This window comes from Echinococcus granulosus, assembly GCF_000524195.1.
Source record: "Echinococcus granulosus chromosome Unknown EG_S00259, whole genome shotgun sequence".
Classification (NCBI taxonomy): Eukaryota; Metazoa; Platyhelminthes; class Cestoda; order Cyclophyllidea; family Taeniidae; genus Echinococcus; species Echinococcus granulosus.
In genome coordinates, this window is record NW_020170639.1 from 20,907 (window position 1) to 43,867 (window position 22,961).

At 40.6% G+C, this 22,961-nt stretch overlaps 2 protein-coding genes across 2 annotated transcripts; one reads left to right on the forward strand and one right to left on the reverse strand. All coding sequences in view use genetic code 11, as the record gives it.

The window, feature by feature from the left end:
* Positions 1–833: 833 nt before the first annotated feature.
* Positions 834–3,518, reverse strand: EGR_10727 (hypothetical protein; the record flags this gene model as incomplete). The annotated part of the gene is made up of 5 exons (XM_024499976.1): positions 834–1,394; positions 2,247–2,507; positions 2,574–2,742; positions 2,800–2,912; positions 2,961–3,518. 5 exons carry the CDS (start codon positions 3,516–3,518, stop codon positions 834–836), a joined length of 1,662 nt encoding a protein of 553 aa, XP_024345610.1.
* Positions 3,519–4,339: 821 nt separating this feature from the next.
* Positions 4,340–22,272, forward strand: EGR_10728 (Mediator of RNA polymerase II transcription subunit; the record flags this gene model as incomplete). The annotated part of the gene is made up of 24 exons (XM_024499977.1): positions 4,340–4,356; positions 4,653–4,713; positions 4,948–5,243; positions 5,482–5,686; positions 6,094–6,198; positions 6,268–6,337; positions 6,931–7,151; positions 8,316–8,507; positions 9,201–9,287; positions 9,758–10,172; positions 11,184–11,558; positions 12,951–13,155; positions 13,234–13,388; positions 13,586–13,832; positions 14,268–14,452; positions 15,042–15,359; positions 15,823–16,001; positions 16,087–16,158; positions 16,426–16,578; positions 17,916–18,216; positions 19,209–19,487; positions 20,628–20,864; positions 21,685–21,871; positions 22,254–22,272. The coding sequence occupies 24 exons, from the start codon at positions 4,340–4,342 to the stop codon at positions 22,270–22,272; spliced, it is 4,581 nt and encodes a 1,526-aa protein (XP_024345611.1).
* Between the last annotated feature and the right edge of the window lie 689 nt (positions 22,273–22,961).

A 22,961-nucleotide genomic window follows, 5' to 3' on the forward strand; every position in this document is an offset into this window, starting at 1 on the left:
CCGGTATTAGTTCAAGTCCTGGGGAATAGAAACTATTCCACACAAACACACTCATAAGCTTTCCCATTTTAATGCTCCATGAGGTGCATATTTAAACACAATCGTAACACATTTTCTTAAAGTTTTGGGCTACCTACTCTTTCATAAATAAAGTATAATGAAAGCATCTAGACATCAATTTGTTCGGGATATTTCAAAATATCCTAGAATTCAGTAAACATTTTTTGATATGAGCTGACTTAATGCTCACACCCTATGGATCATTCGACATATTCCGCGTGTCGAAAGATGGTAAAGCGTGGGTAGAAATAGGTAATTTGTCAAATTTCTTTCGACTAATTAAACGTACGTTCAATTTTATGCAATGGAAAAAGCTAGATTCGAGGAACACATAATCCGTCTGCAAAAACAGGAATTAGCCGGACTTACTTTCCATGTTTTACTCACACTTAACCGAAAACATTGCGGGTGTTGATGACTGATGACAGAGGTCACGAAGAAGGAAGAAGAATAGAGGATGAAGTACAGCCCCTATCACATATAAAATTATCTCCACATTTTAAATTTTTCTTGCGAAAGTACTACAATTAAGTTCGAAGGTAGGGTTATTTTAGTACTTAATAATGCATAACGGTAAAATTGATAAATTAAACGAGGAAAAGTCCAACTTATACACATGGCACTGCCCGAAAGACTTGCACATATGTATGCTAGTGAGCATGTGTGGGATTGCATAGTAGAGTAGTGAAATAAATAAAAGTAAACTGAAATATTTAAAGTGGAGGCGCTGGTATGGGAAGAAATAGAAGGACGGGAACAAGAATCACAGGCACTTAAAATTCCGTTGGAGTTAGATCGAAAGGGGTCGAAAATGAGTAGCAAGCCAGATCAAGCGCGTTCGGATGGAAACTTTCTTCAGCAGCTCCAATGCAATCATCACCACCATTCTCATCGACATTGTTGCCATAATCGCAATCATCGGGACGGTCAGCAGCGAGAGTGGGATCGACTTCAGTGCTTATGGCGGCTGCAGCGAGATCAGCCTCCGTTGAATAGGTGAGGGGATAACAGATAGCATCTTCGCTTGAAACAGTACCGGTGGAAGAGGACATGAGGAAGGTCTGGCGATTAAGCGGGTAAGCTGGCAGTTGTTGTGGTGGTGAAGATGCTGGTAAGAGATAACTGTGAATTTCAGATAGACTTGGAGAGAGCATGCCGTAGGGCATGAGAACGGTTTGACCGTTCGACCCAACCTTTATCGTTTCAGCTAGATCGGATACTTCCACAACTTTGGGTGCGTCACCCGCGCCTGGCGACAAAACCATTTTGAAAGTTGAATAATCAGGATCACATTGGGGCAGCGAGACCTTGGACATTTCTGATGAGACAGGAAACTGGAAAAAAGTTGCAAACCTAAGTATCTGGATAAAAATAAAGCAAGAAAGTGCTTAAACTTATCTCTGAATAGATTTTTCACCAACAATGACACTTTAACATTCAAAAACATTCAACAACACACTTCTATGTCCAGAAGAATAATTAATAGGGTGGAAAATTTCTATTCGTTAGGTAAAAATTCAAAATGATCTACGTAATGCGCAATTCCCCATTATCCAAAAACTAAAGATAAATTAAGCAAGCAATTAAGCAGCCAAAATCGTGCAAAAGTGATTTAATCAACCTAATTTATACCAGGAAGTAACTTACCAGCCAGCGTAACTTGCTATTTGCATAAACCCATAAAAGTCTTGATTTATTAGAGTTATCACAACTTTTAAAGCCTCATTCTTGCAGGAATCTTGATTTCCTGCCGAATGTCGCGCTACTTTATTAACATAATCACTTATACTGTTTCATTCACCTACCTATTTTAATCAGTCTTAATCCATATAATAAAACGCTAATGAAACGGCATGGAAATGCAGACATAGAAGTCATTTAGGAAAAGGATAACAGAAAAGCAATTTCCACTGCGAAATGCCGGAGACAGTTCATGAACAGAAATACCTAGATTGTGGCAGCCGTAAAATACATGTTTTTAAGGGTAATGTGGCCATTTGACAAACGCGGTGAAGTTCAACCCTTAATTTGAACGCATTCTTAGGTGTAGGGATGCCTACAATTAGAAACTGACCAAAGAGATATAAACAAATCACTTTTAAAGCATTGCAAAATAGTATATTAGGAGATTTGTGTGAAAAAATGCGATAAAACAACCATTGGGTATCTTGACAGAGAGAACTTACATCACCGTATTTAACGTATGGCTGATCCGTTGAAACAACGCCCTGAAAAGTAGCCGAGCCACACGTGTCATCAGGGGTGTTGCCAGCAGGATAAGGTAGTGACGTTGAAAACTCCGATGCCAACGTGTATGAAACGCTTGTTAAGGGATACGAGGGATATACACAAGCGACATCCTTTTCGGCTGCCGGCAGATTAGTGGACGAGGAGAGAGCTAACACATCTTTTCCGTAGTTTCCAACAGAAAATCGCGCATTTCGAAGCTAAACAGAGGAAACGACTACATTATGATAACAAATTCACATAATAACTACTTTTACTTCATGTACCTTATTGACGGAATCCAAAATGTGATCAAGACATTTAGCAAACTCGGCAAGTACGACATATTCTTGGTCAGTGTCCGACATTTTACGGTGATCGGCCAGAAGCAACTGAGAAAGCATGCAAGAGCAGGCGACCTCAATTACTTCGGATGTAATACATGCCGCGAAGAACCTTTGAGGAAAGCGTATAACTATGCCATAAATAAATATTGCGTTGTGAGTGCCCTACTTTATTCGCTGACCTTTTACAAAATCGAGAAAAGTGCCCAGATTCAATATTTTGGACCGGATCAGGATGGACAGGTTTGACAAAATTTCTACATCCTCTACATTTGCAAAGGTCTGAACAACTTATTTTGGCCTTCAATATTAAGGAACCAGAGAATTTACTTCGTAGCATTCACAGTAATTCTTCAAGCAGTTCGATCTCTTACAATTACAACCTTTCGAATGTTTCCTTACGGAGGAGCCTAGAATACAGTCGTCAATATTTCTAACGTTACCTATTTTTGGATAAAATGCTAGTGGATTTCTTTCAAGTGTTGATTTGATTGCCTTCCTTCGATCATCTTCAAAGTTAAAATTGTTCATGCAATTCGAACAATTGCAACCTTCACAAGACTGACCCTTTGCGAAACACTCACAATATAACTTTAAACAATGGGATTTCGCGCAGTTGCATGACTTTCTTTCAAGCTTTTGAGGTACGTCGAATGCGAGATTTTGTTTTGAGCATGCATCGGCGCCGGGATACGAAATGCGCGCAGAAGCATCGAGATCCATTAAGGCTTGCACAACGGCTACCTGATTTTGTTGGTCAGATGAGGTAGACTGCACTTCACAACCCGAGGAACTTTGAGACCAAGCGTGCTCTGTTGCCTGATGTTCATCGCTTGTATACGAAATAAGCAAAAAATTCTTATCAAAACCACTAGATTCTGCGAACATTTTGAAATATATGGATTTGCGTTTCTGTGTTAGAACGACCAAACAATCAATCGCACTTCAGTACCTTTAAAGAATAGGCGAGATACGTGGCTTAAAATTGGACAACTGTACAAACATCAAAAATAAAGCGGGATCAATTTCACTTGAATATAATCTGTAAAGTGAATAGGATGCACATTGCTGTTTGGACGTTTACGTGATTATATAATCGCAGTATGAACAAGTAAACAAAATGAGGCGTATCTTACACAGAAATGCATTAAAGTAATTAGTAAGCTGATAGAAACGCAACAAGGCAAAGAATGAAGACGCCGGAAACTGAATTTGCAAGTGCATGCAAAATCGAGTTACAAGAGGTAAATGAGGAAATATATGACTTAAAAACGTTAAAATCCATTGCAAAATACCTCAGTTTGTAAAATTTTGTGGAGCCTTGAAAGCGTGTATATCACAGACAACAATAACTAGAGCTTCGCCCTAGTTTGTCTCACTAATCAGCATTGAAAAAGACTTCCCCAGTTAAGCCTGCATCTCGCAAGAACGTTAGCCCATTAGGAAAGTGAAAAACGTTGGCAATCTTCTTTAATCTACCCAGTTTATTTAACTAAAATTTACCTCACTGCCACTAGTCAACTTATTAGATATTCGTGATGCACAGTCATTGCTATGAAATTTATGCAAAAGGAATATCAGGATCTTAAAAATCAACATGAACCATAAATGTCAAAAAGGGATTCAGGCGACTCGTTTTATATTTATTGATGATAATGCACCCGCTTTCAAAATTTGAGTGCGTAGTTGCTGACGTTTTTACCGTCTCAATGCAGAATTTTGTCAGGTAGTTTTCTACCAATCCTTACAATCATCAGTACGCATCGATGCCTTGTCTCGCTGCAAGTGTTTTGATTTTCCCTCTTTTAAGTGCTAAGTCAAATTATTTGGAAGTTGGCGCGTTTCAGAGTCCTTCTGAGTGGATTTGCTCTCTTTATGTTCCTTGAAAATTCACTTTGCTTGTATACCGTTTTAAACCTGCAAATATGGTGCTGTCCCATTGTATCTGTCATGTAAACCATCAAGTTTCTTTTTTCTGGCAATTTTTGATTAATATTTGGCACGTGTGGCCTATATTTTTAGCATCCAGCAGTACATGAATGCACAGAGACAGCTCATCGCACAATGTATTCGTGAATTAGAAGTAAGTTTTGTCTGTCTAGGTCCGTGTTGTTTTTTATGACGTTGTCTTTATTCTCTACTGCCTTCCAAACTTTACTTGAAATAACGTTTGAGTGTGTACCATCAACACTTCTTATGATCTTTATGTTTGTAAATTTGTAAATCAAGGTTAAAGTGTGGCAAATTATACTTGAATTTTCAAAATTTGTCAAGAAAGATGTTGAAACATGGGTATGAATTATTTGCTTTCAAACAGGCCTCAATTTTACTAGAAGTGGGCTCTAACTCCATTTATCCACCTGATCATGACAGTATCTATAACATGGACGTGATTCGACTTGACAGACTGTGGAGTGACCTAATGCGACTGCCTCCGAAAACTTCCAATAGTGCTCCTACGGGACATGATGTAAATGTCAACTCCTTCGATCCGCTGAAGCAAATCCTTGATCTTTTTGTGGAGGTCATTGCCACCCTTCAAAACGAAGGTGTGACTCTGAGGCTCCTTTGGTCCCTCGACCGTGGGATTGAACGTGGCTTCTTCACACCTTTGTATGCGTCGCTGCCTATTAATTAGTAGTTGCGGTTGCTTTCGTACTTAGTCGCGGAGTTTATTCTGAAATAGTTTTTAGGGAGAAAAGCCCAGTTGACACCTCTTAATTATATTGTTTGCTATCTACCGCTATATTTGTGCACATTCTCTATCTTGCGGCGATAGACTTAGTCATAGAACTGTTTTTTGATATTTTGTATAAATTAGTTTATACCCACACTCAACTTCTACTTTTAGACATGTAACCAATGCTCTGTTATCAAGACACGAGTTAACGGTAGATAACCAGGTGTTCTTCCGGAGTGTGTTCAGATTTTTGCTGAAGCTTGTCTTTTATCTCGATTACAAGAATAATCGACTAGTTTTCATCAAGACCATTGATAAGTCCTTCCAATTCACCTCAGATGCACCGCTCATACACTTCTACAACCCGGCTGTTGAAGTAAGATTAGTTTTTTGCTTTTCTGCTTCAGCCAACCACTTTTGGCATTTTTTAAACATCTACCTATCCTGCATAGCCTGTTGGTTTTACACTCCCGAAATTAGTTTTTTTGGGCGCAGAGCGGTATATACTGGTGCTCCAGTAAACAAGAAATGTCCCGATTTGACGTTAAAATATTTCCAATTGTGCCTTGAAACCAAATGCTTCGGTCATATAATGCTTGGATAAGACTACTGATTGTACTCACAACGTCTTAAATGTGACTTGCCAGTGGGGGAAAGGAGGGCGTTTTTGCAAATGGAGAAATGTGGAATAATACGGTGAGGGGCGGAGTGCTTCCATGTCGATCTTCATTCTTTACGGACCTGTTGTTGTATTGGAACTAATACTATACTTCCTTTATTCAGTTGATACAAGTACTCCTGTGTCGTGAAATAAACCTCCTGCCTGCCTACTTCACCATGTATGAGCTTAATAAATTCAGAGGGGACAAAAGCATCCGCCCTAATAGAGTAAGTCTCCTTTTGAGCAACATTCTGTATTGTCTAATTTTATCCTCAATTTTCTTTCTGTCTTTTCAGCTCATTGAAGGCGAAGTCGAGAGATTTATGGCGGACTTTGATTTCCCTCTACGAATTTTGTATTCCTATCGTATGTGCCTCGCCCGTTTTGTACACCTTTTGATAGTACAATGTTTTTTATTAATATCGGTAACTGCTAAATCTTATGGACTAAAGTTGTAAATATACTACAAAAGCAAGGTCATTTTTAGTCGGTATGCTTGGTTGTGGCCAAAAATTTACTGAGAAACCCCTTTACTTGCCGTGATTTCACATTTGGCTAATGGATTTTTTAATTATATTTGATTTTATAGTTTATGTCTACCACTTATTTACAGATGCACTTTGTTACGTTAGTTCTTCCTGCTCAACTAAGAGAAAAGTTGGACTGATTTCACTAGTGACAAAGGTGGTAGGCCCATGATATTATGGGACCCACTATACTCGATCATTTCATATGCATTCGAGGCGTATATTTCATTAGCTGTCAGTAATCTTCAATATTACTTAGATTGCCATAATCTTCTGGTTATTATCGAACATGAATAAAGGTTGCATTTGAATTGTCTTCATTTTGAAACAAGTTTTTTAAAATAATGTTTCGTCGCAGAGTCCATGCGGCGAAATGTGGACAAGTGGAGCTTTATTGATAGCTTAAGCTCGTACTGTCTCCTCCTCGATCAGACGAGTTGGAAATGGTGCCGATTGCGGGCATAACTCTGGAAAATCATCCGTGTTTTCGGTTGGATCCGGCCGAGCTGACCCTTTCCATGTTGCGTCAGGCTATCCTCTACCCACCCGCCTTCAAAACCCGTCAACTGGGTCTCGCCTGTGACTTGCTGGGTCAACTGCGCTGCACCCAACTGGCCTCCAGTCTCCTCGCCTGCGACAAATGCCAAGCCATGGTAGGCATCCCCTCACTTTTTCATCGCGATTGGAAAGAATTCATTTAATTACCTGTTTTTTGTGCACAGCAGGTTTGAGATAAGCAAAAATCGTTTGCTTTCACTGTCCAGTCCAAAGCATTGATGAGATCTGCTGTGATCGAAAGTTAGCAGAAATGATTAGGAGCAATGCTTTAACTTCCTTCCACTTTACTCTTCGATACACTACTCAAAATAGCCACCCATAGATTTCACTCTTGTAACTGCACTCAAAAGTGTTGGGAATATGTTAGTTAAACTAAACATTTGTTTCAAGAAGCTTGATATACACGTGATCTGGTGCTCTGCGACTGAAGCATTTTTCCATCAAGGACCTTCAATTATAGGCCAATGTCTTGGGCTATTTATTGATACTGATGGTATACATCCCTCATACCGGAAGCTAATTGTTTTATATGGTATGATAATTGCGTTTTACCTTGGTGATTGGTTGAAAGCGAAATTCACTTTAAGGGATAAAATAATATAGGCGCTTGGTTTTTTGACATTTATAACTTTTAAGTTTGATTTCGGCCGCTCTCTGTCTTGGTTATTCTCAGTTTTCTTCAAACCAAAAACTTATCAAATCACGGCTTTTCACACGTCTTTGACGGTTTCTCTGAACGCTTCTGCACGAGGCGAATTCGATCTGTGTAATCCACTTTTCGTTTCTATTAATGAGATTCTTTTCTACTCTCCATGTGACTTTTCAATGCCTGTGCTTTCCACACTCGATGTATTTTTTGCCTTACCGTTTTTTGTAGTGACCAGTCGATCCATTTTAATGTGCTGCCCTTTAACTTTTAGTGGTACGCAAAACATATGAAAGCGTTTATTTTTTGACTCACCTCTGCCTGACCACAAATGGAAGAGCAAATAACCATAACCATAATCAGTGAACTGACAACACCTGCCATCGATTCACCATTGAGTTTTTTCTAGTGCTTTCCAATCTCAGCGGTAGGGACCTCGTTTTGGATAAAAGAGAAATATTCCATTCTTTATTAAAACGGTGCTTTGAGGGGTTGAACAAGTCAAAATATGCAGTGATAGGACTTGTGAGCCTGTACCATCGCTTCTTCAAGGTGGTGATAATGTTTCGACGTTCTTACCCGTTGTAGCACTACCTGTTTCTGCGTTACATAGGGGCCACACATGACGCTGGTGGGTCTGGCAATAAGTGAGTTGATCTTCTCGGTGATGGAGATTACAGAGGAGGAGAAGTGCACCGATTGGACCATCCGAATATTCAGTCACCTGGCTGGTCTCGTGATTTGCTTCGTTATAGACCGAGTCGTACGCCTCAACGACATAATCTCCGAACTCAATTCCAAGGTGGTAAATTTACCCTAAAGATCTGAGAATATGTATTGCTAGGTTCCTGACTGCCTTCTTTAAAAGGACTAAAATTTAGCTATTCGAGTCATTAAAGTCATCGAAGCGTACTGAAACATTTGGGATAGAAAGATAGCTAGGTAGCTTTTTAAAATTCTAAAAGAATATTATACTGCAATTTGATATTGGCGTGCTTAACCAGATATTTTAAAGACACTGAAAAAATTTTTTTATCTGAAATAGTTTGGTTTTGGATTTGCATCTAAATCAATTTACCTCTGTTGATAATGAAGACAGGTACAAGTAGTAGCCCTGATCAGTATAGCTTGGGTAGTCATAATCTGCGAATTTCTTGAATTACTGCAAAGTGACACATTAACGTTTGTTAGCGTTAAGAAGTTTTATTTTAGGCGTCTATGCAAATACTTTTGCCTAACCGCAATATAGCTGAACAAAATTTAAGAGAATTTGTGCGCTATTACTTGTGAATTTATAAAGTGGATGTCGTTCCCTTCCATCGTTGTTTGAGCAGTTTTAAACATTCACACACTTGGAAATATTATTCAATGCTTCTGGTAGCTTTCTAGTTGTATGGAACCTTCAATGAAATAGGTTTTGTTAAATCAGGTTAAACATTCCTTTCAAAAATAACAGTTCGTTAACAAGATATTGGAGCTAATTTTGTCTTTCGTACAGATCGCTGGGAGAACTTGGCCTATTTCCCGTCACTTTGTCATGTGGTTTACCCTCGTATGTATGTCGGGCTTCGTTGAAAAGAATAAGGTCTGTTTCACCATTACCACCAAATTGACTTTTTTATGTCTCTTTGAATATGACCCATTCCATTTTGCGCTTAAACGCTGCCGGAAACGTTGTCTTTATTGTATCCAAGCTACGTGTATGGACGGACTGTTTTTTTTTCTGTTACAGTCTACGATTAAATATGGGATGTTCAGTTCCCCATCTTTTTTGATCCACAGAATTGTCAATAACACTAAGTGCGTAATTCGATTAGCTTAGTGTTTTTAATCGAAGGCAGACATTCTGTACTTAACAACTCAATGCGTGCTTGATATCTTATTAAACGGTGCTATCGTGATAAGAATCATCACGAAAAAGTGGTTTTTAGATCATTTTAGGGGAAAAAACTGCTTTTGTGCGTTATTAGCTGTGAATAAGAGACGAATCTTCCAAGGTGTATTAGTTGCAGCTTCCTAGTAATCCTAGTGTGTCTGTTTTACACTACCATCTAGTTGACCGACTTCGTGTCGTGCCTGCACCTCTTCGACCAACTTTTCCCTGAGGCTGACGAGTTGGACAACGCAACAATGCAACGTCTGGAGAAGCTATGGACGGAGGACCTGGACCGCTGGGCCGCCCGACACCGTCCCGTAGTCCTGAAGACACTGGAGGCGATGAGTCTTAACGGCTCTGACCTACGCTTCGTTCTCTTCTCACCCGACCGCCTTTTTGGCAGCCGGCTTCCTGATGGCGCTAAACCGGAGTTAAATGGAAAAGAAGGCGGAGAATTCATGGATGAAAATGAGGCTACAACAGCATCTGGTGCTGTTATTAATGGTGCTGATTATTACGATGAAGGTGTTGGTGACGATAGCAACGACACTACAAGTGACGAGGAGTCTTCTCCAGAGGATTCGGATTTACTTCGTGAGTTTCATGGCTGAGGTACTAATTTTCGAATTTAATTATTGCTCAGAAATCTATCCACTTACAATCCAGGACACAGAATATAAGGATTTTGAAGACGTAAACATCCTTTACGTTTGAGGTAGAAAACCCATATTGGTGAGTCATTCCTACTGGGCCAGCAAGTTGGCACTCAATTTGAAGATTGGGCATCTAGTGGACTGTATTTTACCAAATGATAACCACGGAGTTTTGATGATATTTTGGCGAGATGTTACAATATACAGAAAAAGGCCAAAATGCTATGCCGTATACACGTACGGTTTAACTGAATCACATGTAACACCAGTAGCAATATTGCGTAAAAGTAAATGCTATGTAACATTCCAGTTTTTTCGAGTCACCTTTAAAAATGTGACAAATTTTGCAACATAAAAACGACTTCTGGATTCAACAACTACATTCAATCTGACTTTCAGTGGAATTCATCAAGGCACTCCCTCTGTTGGGCAAACTGCATTGTGTAGTCTTCGCTTGGAAAGATTTGAAGAAGATTTTCACAGTACTTTAAAGGAATTTATGGTTATCTTCAACTTTTTGGTCTGCGAGAAAGTATCAGACCTCAGAATCTCGTTCATTGCATGCTATTTAAACAACTTGTTGTTTGTGGAGCTGAATTTGAGTTAGTTAATTAAACATTTAAATTGGATAAGTTTCAAATGTTAACTTTGGTTTACAGGCCTTCCAACCCCTTGGTGTCTATGCTTTTAGCCCTTTACATCGGATGTGATTTTCCAAATGTATTGCTTTGCACACAAGAGAGTCTATTCGTCTTGATATCATTTTGATTGAGGTATTTGTTTAGTTCAGCATAGTTTTTTGGTTAAAAGTGCGATGTTAAGTCCAACTTATCGCACTCAAAGTACTCCTGATAGTGATGGGAAAGGGTTAGATAGGTGGGCAATAAGATAGTAGGTTGAATTTGTTAACAAAAGCTGCACCGTGGAAGTCCTCTTTCGTCTTTACATACAGTTCCAAAGAGGTCCACGACGGCTTTAAAAAGTGGGGGAATGAGCGGTAGGCGAGATGATGAGGACATGACACACCTGGTGGTGGCGGCAGCGTGTGCCTGGGAGATGGTTTTGCAAATGAACAGTGGGGGTGAGGAGGTGGGCGTCGGTGGAGGGTCCGGTGGTCGTACTGTGAAGGAGTGCCACTTGCCTCGAACCATGCCACCTCTGCTCTACCCCCTGCAGGCACAAATTGCCGGCTGGTTGGAGCATCTCAAAGAATCCTGTGTTGGCTGTGGCAGCGCCGTGGAGTCGGGTGAAAACTCGGTGGATACTCAGACGCCGCAGGTGGCTCAGTCTCTCTCTTGGCTTAAGTTCATCATTACGCTTAATACTTGTAAGTTGTTGCTTACATCTTCACAATCTTATATATTTCTCATACTGGGTCGTTTTCAGTAATTGAACTTGAGCTAATGATTTGGTTGCATCTCTTCCCCTTGAAGTGTAGACAAATCGACCAAAGAATGCGTTAAATATGCTGTCGACGACATCGGTATGCCAATTTGTTCATAGCTATTGACAGCGAACAATTTTAGAGAGTAAAAGCCGAGTAACATCGATGCATTTTCACCAAAATCCACTTAATTGAAACCCCCTTAAAGCTGCAAGAAAACTGTGATAGATATCTGGGACTAGTTCAGTGTTCAGGTCGTGCAGCTTCAACAGGGTTTCAGTGCGACATGGGGGAGTTGGTTTTGTTTTGTGAAGGAATTGACACACCTCTGCCGAATAACGTCAAGTTATGCTTGGTCACAAGGTCCTTCACTATTTCATTTGATCGCAGCAGGCATTGAATATAATCCACAGGTTCCACTCCGTAAGGCGGTCGAATGTGTCAACATCTCATCCAGAAAGGCTTGCCATTCGTCTAAAATAGTCCACCACAATTCATCGCATGCAAAAATATAGTGCGTAATAGAAATGGCGTTTCTGCTGTGGATGCCTAATCAATGGAATTGGGGAAATAAATTTTTTCCGTCTAGTAATTGCTTGTTCAATTAATGTAGCCTAATTGATCACTCCAGCTTCTCTATGTCATTCTTAATGCCTATAATGACTACTACGTCCCACTCCGTTGCTAATTCCCTTCCCTTCTTGTCGTTTTCAGTTCATTATCTAACTTAGACTCACCTTCTCTTTTTTCAAGACTGAAAACAACAAAACTCATTCAAATCTTCGAAAAGTGTAATTTAATTTTATCAGTTACTTTTCAGTCAGAAAACTGGTACCTAGGGTTACCGGTTCTAAATCAGTTTTACGATGGAAATTATGTTTGAAGTGTGCGTTTATTGGCTTGAATTAGCTAACAAATTAAGAAATGATCACAAATAAAATGAGTTTTCCGATTCAAATAAGGAATAATGGTAACGAAATCTCAACCTTGTAAACACGCATAGTTAAGGTGACCGGACATTTGATGCTCACTAAGGTGTAATACTGCTGATTTATTTTCCTTTGTGGTTTTTGATTTACTTTCCATCAAGCCCCGAGTAACACTTTTCACTGTTGATTCTTCGATTCTTGCACAATTTTTATTTGATCGTGCATTTAAACTTTTTTTGGATATGCAAACTTCGTGTATCAATTGAATATTGTGGTAATCTCACAGTTTTTCTTCTTTTTTGAGAAAAGGAGTAATAGTGATAGTTAAGGGGCTTATCGCCTTGTGAGTTCTTTGATGATTTGCGGAATTCGAATTTCGATGCGCATTTCCGTTTTCTACATATAGATTCACCAAACGAAAATTTGCAAATCACGCGGAGCGTGGTGACTTCCTTTTGGTTGCCAAGCAACGACCCTCTTCCGGGAATTGGGGGTGGTCTTCCACTCAACAACGGTACATTCACGCTGCCCTACGGGTTGAGTGGGGCCGGCCGTCTTAATCCCCTTTCTCACCGACTCATCCAAAAGATGTCCATTCACCTCCAAATGATGTAGTTTTGACTATTTCTAAGTCATTTTAACTCAATAACTATCAGCACACTTTGACTGACTCCGTTTTAAATCCTCAGATTTTGTAACGAGATGCGCCAAAAGCTGAGCGAAATGACGAAGCCGCCGTGTGGTGAGACAGGACCTGCTTATCTGACGTCGCCAGCCACTCTAGAGACATTCAGTCGGTTCCTCTCTTACCAGGTGGAGAAAAACCTTATCATTCTCATTCGGGGTGAGTTAAATGCCATCATCACGAATTTACGCACAAGTCTCAAAGAAAGTGTTAGAGTGCGCACAAGACGTGTCGTTTCGACCAAGAAAAGATCGTCTTTGAGTTCCTTCACTATCAGAGCAAACCCTAGATAGCTATATTCCCGTAAGAATTTGAATACGATATACCCCCATCCAATTGTTGCTTCGTCACTTCAGAGATATATCGGCGTTGGCTGCTTGAAAGTGGGCCCATAAATATTCCTCTCTACTATCATCCGGTTGATGAAGACGGCACGGCTAGGGACGAATGCCATCCAACAAATGACGACTTTTACGCCTTCACATTTTGGTTTGACCTTCTCGGTCACCGATTGGTTGAGGCTCTTCCTGCGGAGCACCGTCTCAGCTATCGTGATGAACTCTTCCTCAGAGTGGATTTGGAGTCCCATGAACTCGTCTACGCGTATGATAAACCCTATTATTCACACTTGTTATTAGTTTAGGAAAAATCAAAACCTGATGACTTCAAATTTTTATTCTTACTCAACCGTGGTGTAATTTTGCAAATTATCTCTCAGATACTCAGAGAAGTTGGGGTATGTCAGTATATTCAGGTTGGTGCCTAGAATGCATTAAAAGTCATATTACGAAAATATACCATAAAATCTTATCAATTTGGTCAAAATTGTTTCCATTTCCATGCACAGGGTTTAATTGAACGACTACCAATAATTTTGCTTATTCCGTCGATGAAGAAATCTCTAACAAAAGCTACTGCAAATTGCTAGTGAACCAAATTTGGATGAGCCCTGATATATAATGCCACTATCGAATCATTTTTAAACAAGATGTTGTGTGGAATTTATGACCTATGCCCTTTTTCTGCCGTCGTCTCAAGACTCGATTGGATTATCGTTCAATTTTCTCGACGTATACTCACGCCTGACTGCATCCTCTACAACCTTCAATCCTCCTCACTTCAACAACAGTTCTCGCAACAACAACTGCCGCTTCACTCACATTCACGGGAGGTGACTTCACGCGTCATTTTGTTCTCCACTCTTCAGGCCGTTTGTGCCTATGGTATGTTTCCATCTTCTTCAAATGTATCGCGAATGTGATTCCAACCATTGGCACTTGCATGAGCGAAGTAGAATTCAATAAGATACTGTGGTAATTTCCCTGAAACAGATCATGGACTAATTAATGAATCTTCTTGCCGCCATCTGGGACAGGGTTACGGTTGATATCGCTGGCCTTTACATTACCGGTGCGAACTATGCTATGAATTTCGAAAGATTAGCTCACTTGGCTCAGTGCTCAACCAAACACAACAGCCTGGTTTTTATTCAATAAAGAGGAGTATTCCCAGTAGTTTATAGCGTTTTTGTTTGGGTACGTGCTGTCTACTTGAGTATCATTCGAAGGAGGAAAAGCTGTTTGTTTTGCCTAAAATAGCCGTTGGCAGGGAGGATGGGTGGCATTCATGCATACTCAGCTACACGAGAATTGTTGATGTCATATGCGTCTGGTCATGCCCTGGTGTTGCCCAAAGACTGAGAGGTAGATTGAATGCGAAGACTGCAAAATCACGATTAGTTGCATGTATATGCACATGCTCTAGATTTTTGTTACTCGCTCATGTTTCCCCTCCGTCAACCCTCTGCATTAGATCTCCTAGAGGCGGGTGATATGCGTTGCCAGGTAGAGGAGCAGGTGATGCGATGCCAAATAAAGGAACAATTTATGACAATGCAGGCGGAGACGCGGGCCATTTTTGGCGAGGAATGCGGTCGCCTCCAACTTCCAGCGGTCATTGCGCGCTTCGCCGATCTTCTGCCTGCCACTCCTCCATTCGCTGCTCCGCCCCAGGCACCCATCTTCAACACAGAGGTCGCTAACACGTCCGAAGCTGAAACCTACTTTACTCTCCGTGAACGGCTTATGCTCTCCGTGCACGAGCTATACAATTCCCTCCTACCTGAGTCAGGTACGCACCCTCCCAACTCATTTTCGTCAAGTTTTTCAGATTGCTAAATGTATCGCTAATTAAAAACTTTATTGTCCACTTTTTAACTTGAAGTCTAATTTTCCTTAGGCGATAATGGTGAATTAAAATGGACCGAACTAAACCTACGCAATGAAAGTAGTTTTTGGTGGGTTTTATCTTTTGTGACATTTTCACAGCTTTTTTCAAGCAGAACGTTGGTTATATTCTCCCATTTTAGCGTTATTCTCGTCGCCATTATCAATGGGAAAACGCCCCTGTCGCTTATTCTTTTAAAGTTAGTTCCATTGAAAGACATCTTAAGATATTTTTTCACTTTTCTACCACTCTCACATCCACGTTTTATGGTAATTATTTTAATCGCAAGACTGGTATAGTGATTGGGTTTTCATTTTAATAAGAGAACCGATTTGTACTGAAAAGAACCGTAATTAACTCTCCTCAGTTGATGTGCAAAAGGGTCTTTATCACACCCTATTTAGCAACATTTTGCAGTTGCCACCGGCAATAGTGAACGCTCAGGTGAAAGTGTTGTGCGAGTACCTGATTACAGCAATAAGCAAATTTGAGGAGCTGGAACGACAAAACCTGCCTCTACCTACACACATTTGCGCGCCCTGTAAAGTGAGTCAATTCACAGCCTCACCTTTCACCCATTTGTCCAGCCGACGTGTTTACCAACCGCTTGTGTTTCTTCGTCTTGCTGTAGATGCTATCCGCTATCATTACTTTTTGTATTCAGTATGGAATCATTACAATGGACCGTCTGCTATTGTACCTTGTAAGTGAACTATCTTCCTTTTATTATAATATCATGTTCGCCAAGGATTCCGGAAAACTACATGGTGTATTGATTGATAGTAATAAGGTTAGATTTTAGCCATAAAACCATGAAATCGTAATTTTATGCGTTCCATTCACTTTGCTCTGTAGGAGAATCCTCCTATTATGTGAATATGTCCTTCAAACAAAGGTTACTTATTGCTTATGTGCAGAGTGCCTTGTAGATTGCTCGCGGAACAAGACCTGCTTATTTATTTTTTGGTAGCTGATCATTGCCAATTCACCCCTGTCCTTTCTGATACAGTTCGTTCGTTCGAATTATTCGCCGATTGATGTTGCTGCTGTCCACAGCATTGCCATATTCCTAATCACTCAGTGCCCCCAACTCGTGGAATCTATCAAAGTGGTGGGGAATTTTGTAAGTTCTTTCACCAATCCATTTTCTTTTTTCTTTGTTAAAAGCACATGATTGCGACTGATCGCTTTCAAGATGCTAACTTTCTAACCATATCCAGTCTATTGTAAGTGATACTTCTGGACTCTAAGCTAATTCTCTTCTTGTCGTCAAGTATGAATGGTTCAAATTTGTATTCACTAAATAAAATTATCAAATTATTATTTTTGCCATAGCACACTGTTGATCGTTTCTGGAATAGAACTCTTTTTGAAGATTTAAATGCTTTTATTTAGACCCTTTGTTTTGAGACAAAGTAGTTTTTTCCTATACAATTGTATTTTTATGAAGGTACGCGAACTCATTTGCTGGATGATGTTTGAATTTGTGCTATAGTATGAATACACTCTAAATCGAAAATTCCAGTATTGTCGCAATACTGTTATTTCCTTCTGAGTTTGTAACAAAAGTAGACCTGAGGAAGCATGTACGTTTTGCGATTAATGACCACAAAATTTTGGCAACTTTTTCGTTGAAATCGCAACTCAATCTCTGTTGAACCGATCTCTGGAACCGAAAATATCGCAGTGAAGGGTTTATGGAACGAAAATTCCTCTTCGTTGCAGTTTGTGCTGGTTTAAGGAATCAATACCTCTTGTATGTGAACTTTCAAAATGACTATTAATGGTATGGTGGATTTCTGAGCGCTTTAAACCTCTGTGATTGTGGTTGCGAGGAGTGAGAAATAATAGATGGATAGGAGGAAATTTTCGGGTCTCCTACCGCGCAGCTGATGACCATTTTTGACGAACCATGTTCTCTTGGAATGAAAAGCGAGAATAGAAAGTGGTGCTCTGAATCAGCGAAACCAATGTCAAAATCACCAGTAAAGTAAGTGGTGATCACCTTCTAAGCCCCGAGAGTCTCTTCTCAAAACCTGCCGGAAACTTGGATAAACTGTGTCTAGTGCACCCCATTCTACCACACTTTGTGGAGAATTTTAGCCTGTTATTCACTAAATCAAGGGAGAATTTGTCACAAACAATTATGTTCGTGGACGACGTTGAAACATTGCCCGCACTTCACAGACTCCCAGATAATTGAACGGGAAATAATAGTATAGCAGCATCCGACTTCTAACATTTTCAACAGCTTCGAAAACATTTGTGCCATGGAAGATGTCCACTGCATGACGAATTGAAATCAGCGGTGTGGATCTTGACGTTCAATAAGGATAATTTTCTCTCGTTGCATTAAAAGTGGACTTAAATCACGTAGAGGTATTTATATATCTTTCATAGTTCTTGAGGCAATTAAACTTAATTAAACGCATTTGATAACCATTTTGCTTATATTCTAAGGCTCCCAATTCATCTAATATTCTCACAAGCCCTCGGTGGCCGGAATTGCTGAAGCGTCTGCACACGGTTCTCCCAGAGAAGCAGGTGATTCTCCTGCCTCCGTCCACCAACGGCCATGCCAGTGCATCTCCTCCCACGGTTTTGCGCCGACGGCCCTGCCAACCGGTCTACTACGATCACATCGTCCTTCGTCTCATTCCCGTCCTCGAGATTATCTTCACCTCCTTCCTTGATAATCCACCGCCTCTCCTTCAACTTGCTCGTTTCTGTGACATTGTCGCACCTCTCTTCAGGCTCCACTGTGAGGCATCAATCATAATCGTCATCCCAAAGCTTGCTCTACTAAATTTTCTTTTTAATACCTTAAACTATTTGAGAGGCATGTAAAATAGCCTCTGTCACTTTACTAATGATTTTCAGCATGTCTTCCTTCAAATAGCTTGCCCTTATGTGGCTTCTGAGTCACATCTTCTTCCTTCCTGTCAAACGATGTTACTCTTTGTTTGATAGAAAATCAAGAGCTTCTTGGATAAATGTTAGATAAGATTTGATGAATTGCTGAAATATAGTTTGAAACACTATATCTGTCAAACGCGTTAACAATGGTTCGAAGTTGGCTTACCTAGTTGTGTCCCCATGAAACCAGGCTGAGGACAGGTGCCTGCTGAAAGCTGATGAGTAAACGAAAATGACTTGCAACTAAACAGCTACTGTTTTTGTGAGACAGTTTGATTATTGTGCAAAACGGCGCTGATTCGACTAAATGCCACTAGCATCATTGCTGGTGGCGGTTTACCATTCAACAGATTTTGTCTACCACCAAGTCTTCTGGATACCTGACCACCTCTTAATAGTCATTAAATTTATTCAACCTAACAAGCCATGGAGGTGCCATTTGCGTTTTCTCGCTTCCTGTCCATCATTCAGCCACCCCTGCCGGTCGGCATGAGTAATTCACCGCTGCTGATATTCTAAAAGTTCAGTTACCAATTGATAATAAGAGCTTTGTTTCAAAATTCTAGTGGCACATTTACTGGTCTAATTTCAATCATTTTTCATCCAGTTAATCTGTTTCTATTGTCGTTTCATAGAACAACTGAAATTATTTGCTATGTGGCAACTACAGCCTGCATCAAAAACTGCAATTTGGTTATCAAGTTGAGATTGACAGCAATGACTTCTGCCTTGCCACTACACATCTAGGCTACTTGGAGAGAAGCTAGCATATTACTACTTAGTAGCAGCCTTGTCTCTTGTTAAAAGAGCTCATCCACTCTTTCTACACGCATGCAGCACACCCAATGAGTCTGTGCTTCCTCCTGCTGCGGGGCCAATTCCACCATTTCAGTAGTGGTGCAGCATCGGTTTCGGGGGCAGCGCAGGGCGCAACCACCCCCAACACCCCCGGCTGGGGACACTTGCAGCGGCCGACCTGGCGTAATCCCACTCAGGTGGACGGGGTGACCTGTCAACTCATCATTCGTTGCATTCTGCGTGTTCACCAGGCTCTGGCGGAGCGCGCCAACGCTCATCGCGAGTGTGCACAGGCATTCATGAACAGTGAACAGAAAGGTGAGCCTCAGTACCAGTTTTATTCGATTGTAGAAGGCATAAAAAGGGATGGATGAAAGACTTGTGTTTAGACAACCGTTCGTGTGGTATAAATCACACCTTATTTCAAATGCTAATTGTCGAATAAAGTTAAAATAGAATGTGCTCAAGATATGGAGGGGAATTGATTAATGGAGTCTGTAACTGTACTTGGGGAGATATTCAAATAGGCGTGGGTATTAGTTTCATAGCCTCCGTCACTAATTGTACTCAAAGAGACTAAAAAGTGCTTAAATTCCGTACTCATGCAATTTTTTAGGGCGGTCTGTTTATTGGCTTCCCTGGGCATGCACAATTTTATGCGTAAAATGGGGTTATAGCTTGTGCTTATGCTTTTTCATAATAAAGGAGTGCTTAGCCTATACAAGTCAAAACAATAGCTGTAAGGTAACACTTAAACACTAACTGACCATCATGCTTTCTAATAGTTAGGTTTCGTATTGTCAGCTATCGGAGCATTAATTCTGGCTAAAAAACGTGCGGAATACGCCTTTATCGATTTCATCTTCCTTGACAGACTCAAGCAAGCTACTGTTAAGATGAGTTCTTGTCTGCGATACAATAAAACAAGTCTTGAATTCAGAAATAGTCAAGCATACCACTTATGGTGAGTTACCTGTAGGAGGCAACTTATTCGCCCTCAGTCATGCCTAACATGGTTAAAATGTTACCAACGTTAGTCGAATTGTAGAAGAGGCAATGTACGTTGTATATTATCACTATCATTCTAATATTAACTTTATCATTCTGAGCGTTATGCATTACGCACACAAAGCAGAAAGACTAGCATAAAAACGCTTCCTTTGTACATATCTGAATAGGCGTGTGCTGATAGTGCCGAATGTGTGAATAAATTTGCACATCAGTTTATTGCAATGGCACCTAATATATCGTAAATTATTAAGCAGTGTTGAATTAATATAAATGGTTGAATGTGAGATCTCTAATCAACATCATTCTTCAATAAACAAGGGGTGATCATTGTGGTTGGAATAGCATTTCACTTGTTAAAAATCAACTATGATGGACGATTTCAATACCGTTCGCCATGGTTACGAAATAACTGAAGTCCTTCATAAGCTAATTCCCACTCTCTATCAGTGTGTGGCCTTCTTTCACCCCCGGCTTGGATGACTCTGGATACTCTGCACAAGGCGGCAATGCGAGTCGGGGGCTGCGACGCCGTCCCCACAGACGCCGACTTTGCGAACTGCCTTCGAATGGTCTATGGTTCCGATGAGGAGATCCGTCTTGCTTCCGCTCTCCACTCCACTGCTGAGAGTGCCTTTCCTGAGCTTGAGTCCCATCTCTCGCGTCTCCTCCATCCTGTTGTTGGGGGTTAGTCTCCTCCTTTTGAAGCTATCAATACGACTCGGATCATTACGGTAGTGATAGCTCTCAGAAGTTAAAATCGGAGCTTGCATTTTGCAGTCGCATCATAAAAGGGACCGTGAAAAACAATCTACCGTTACGTTGAACGAAAAACTGATTTTCCCATTTCACTGTTGGACCAATTAGACTGGATTTTTGAGGATGATCGCAAGCTGATTTATTTCATTTGAACTCATATTGATTACTTAACATATTTTAAGTAAAAAAAATCTTTTAGCAATTCCTTGATGTTTGATGCTACCTCTCCTTTGCCACTTATTGTATTGTAATTATTGATATACTTGAAGCAACAAGCATGGCGATCATGCATAGGACATTACCGGTTTATAACGTTTAAATCACATGCGCGTGGACTAATCGTGTAAATTGCCTCAACACCGACATGCGCGTTGGCGATGCCTTCGGTCAAGACACCCAATCGGGACGCCTAGATCTGGTGAATAATCAGGTATAGCTCAACGATAAGGCGCATCGGTACACGGACAGGATCTGATTGATTCCTGATCAATGAATGATCCAAGTCGGTAATGGTATGAGGATTTACTATGACTCGTACACGTATTTGGCCATATTCGTTCGCGCACCCCCCTATGCAAACCAATGGTGTGGTGTAGCAAACAAGGTCACGTTATTTTTCGTGGCTCGGTTTCTCTTTGCCATAGCCGAATAAAGAGTCGCAGGGGAAGAAAGCAGTTTGAGTAATGAAATCATCAGGGAGATCAGCAAATGCGGTGAGTAATATGGATGAACGCCTTTGAATTGACAGTCATGAAGAAGTACGGACTGCACGGGGTTCCTTCGGCGTGGCGCGACTGGCGCAGTGAGGAGAATGTGAACCCTCAGGCCGCGGGCATCTATGCAGTGGCAGTGGAGTTGATGGTTCTTCACCCACCCTCCGACACCTCACGAGTTCCCCAGGCCGCTGGATGCCTCATGGAATGCCTCCGCGAACGGTGAGCCTTCACTGTGTGCCATTGTACCTTATCCCGATGGATTTAGGGGGTAGTAGCCTAGATAGCACGAACACAACCATCATCGAGGCTAAATAGAAGGAGATTGTACAGGCCCATGCATTTAATCAGCTAATTAAAGCGTACCTTTATTCCAGAACAATCTCTTTCCAGACTCCAGAGTTGAACGAAAATATGGCGTTATATTTTGGCCGCCTGCCCTGAAGTCATTTAAATTGCTTTTTCCCATTTTCGTGCATTCCTTGCGCAGCCCCCGCAAATAGCCAGTGAATGTTACTGCTTACGTAAATGATTGATCTCATTCTCTAATTTCCAACTTAGAAGCTTTTCTTATTTCTTCCATTTCACGTTCGCTTAACACTAGGTACTTTAGCACCTTGTGAAATGAACTTACTAGTCACTCTCGTGATTCTCACGTATTAAATCTTTTTAAAATACATTAATTCTTGTTAATGAAAAGCTACAATTATGCATTTTCTGTTATTATTTTAATGTTCCAGCTCGGGCTCAGGTGATTTCCATAAGTGGTTGAATGTTACCGGTGCTCTTGTTTCGGTTTTGCCGGTGAGTTCATTCTTTGTTACATTCATTCGACAAATTCAGTGGCAAGATTTGGAATCGTAGCCCTTAAAACCCATTGCGGACACAGTTTCGGCTACGCATCGTCGGTGATTGTATGATGCATCCAATGTTTTTACTGTACCGTACTACACAGACGATTAGTGCTTGTATTTCCTTTAATATAGACCCTATTGATAATTTTAGTAACTCATTTGATTTAGGTAAAATGTGGCTGTAGCTGGTTCTGTTAGCCTTTTACCATACGGCAGAGGATAGGACCAGTCTGCTAACATTTACGTTACAATGCAACAGAGTTGTACAGAAGGTTGATATGTAAATCCATTTCACCATACTTTGCTAGAACAATGTGTCCCAAATTTTTCGGTAAGCGCGAAAACTGCACGTGACACGATTTTTAGTTTCATTGTACAGAGACGTGACAACTTCGGACTAAAGTTACTTACCGTTTTTTCATGCGGGATTAATTGCTGTTTTATCTGTAGGTAGTGGG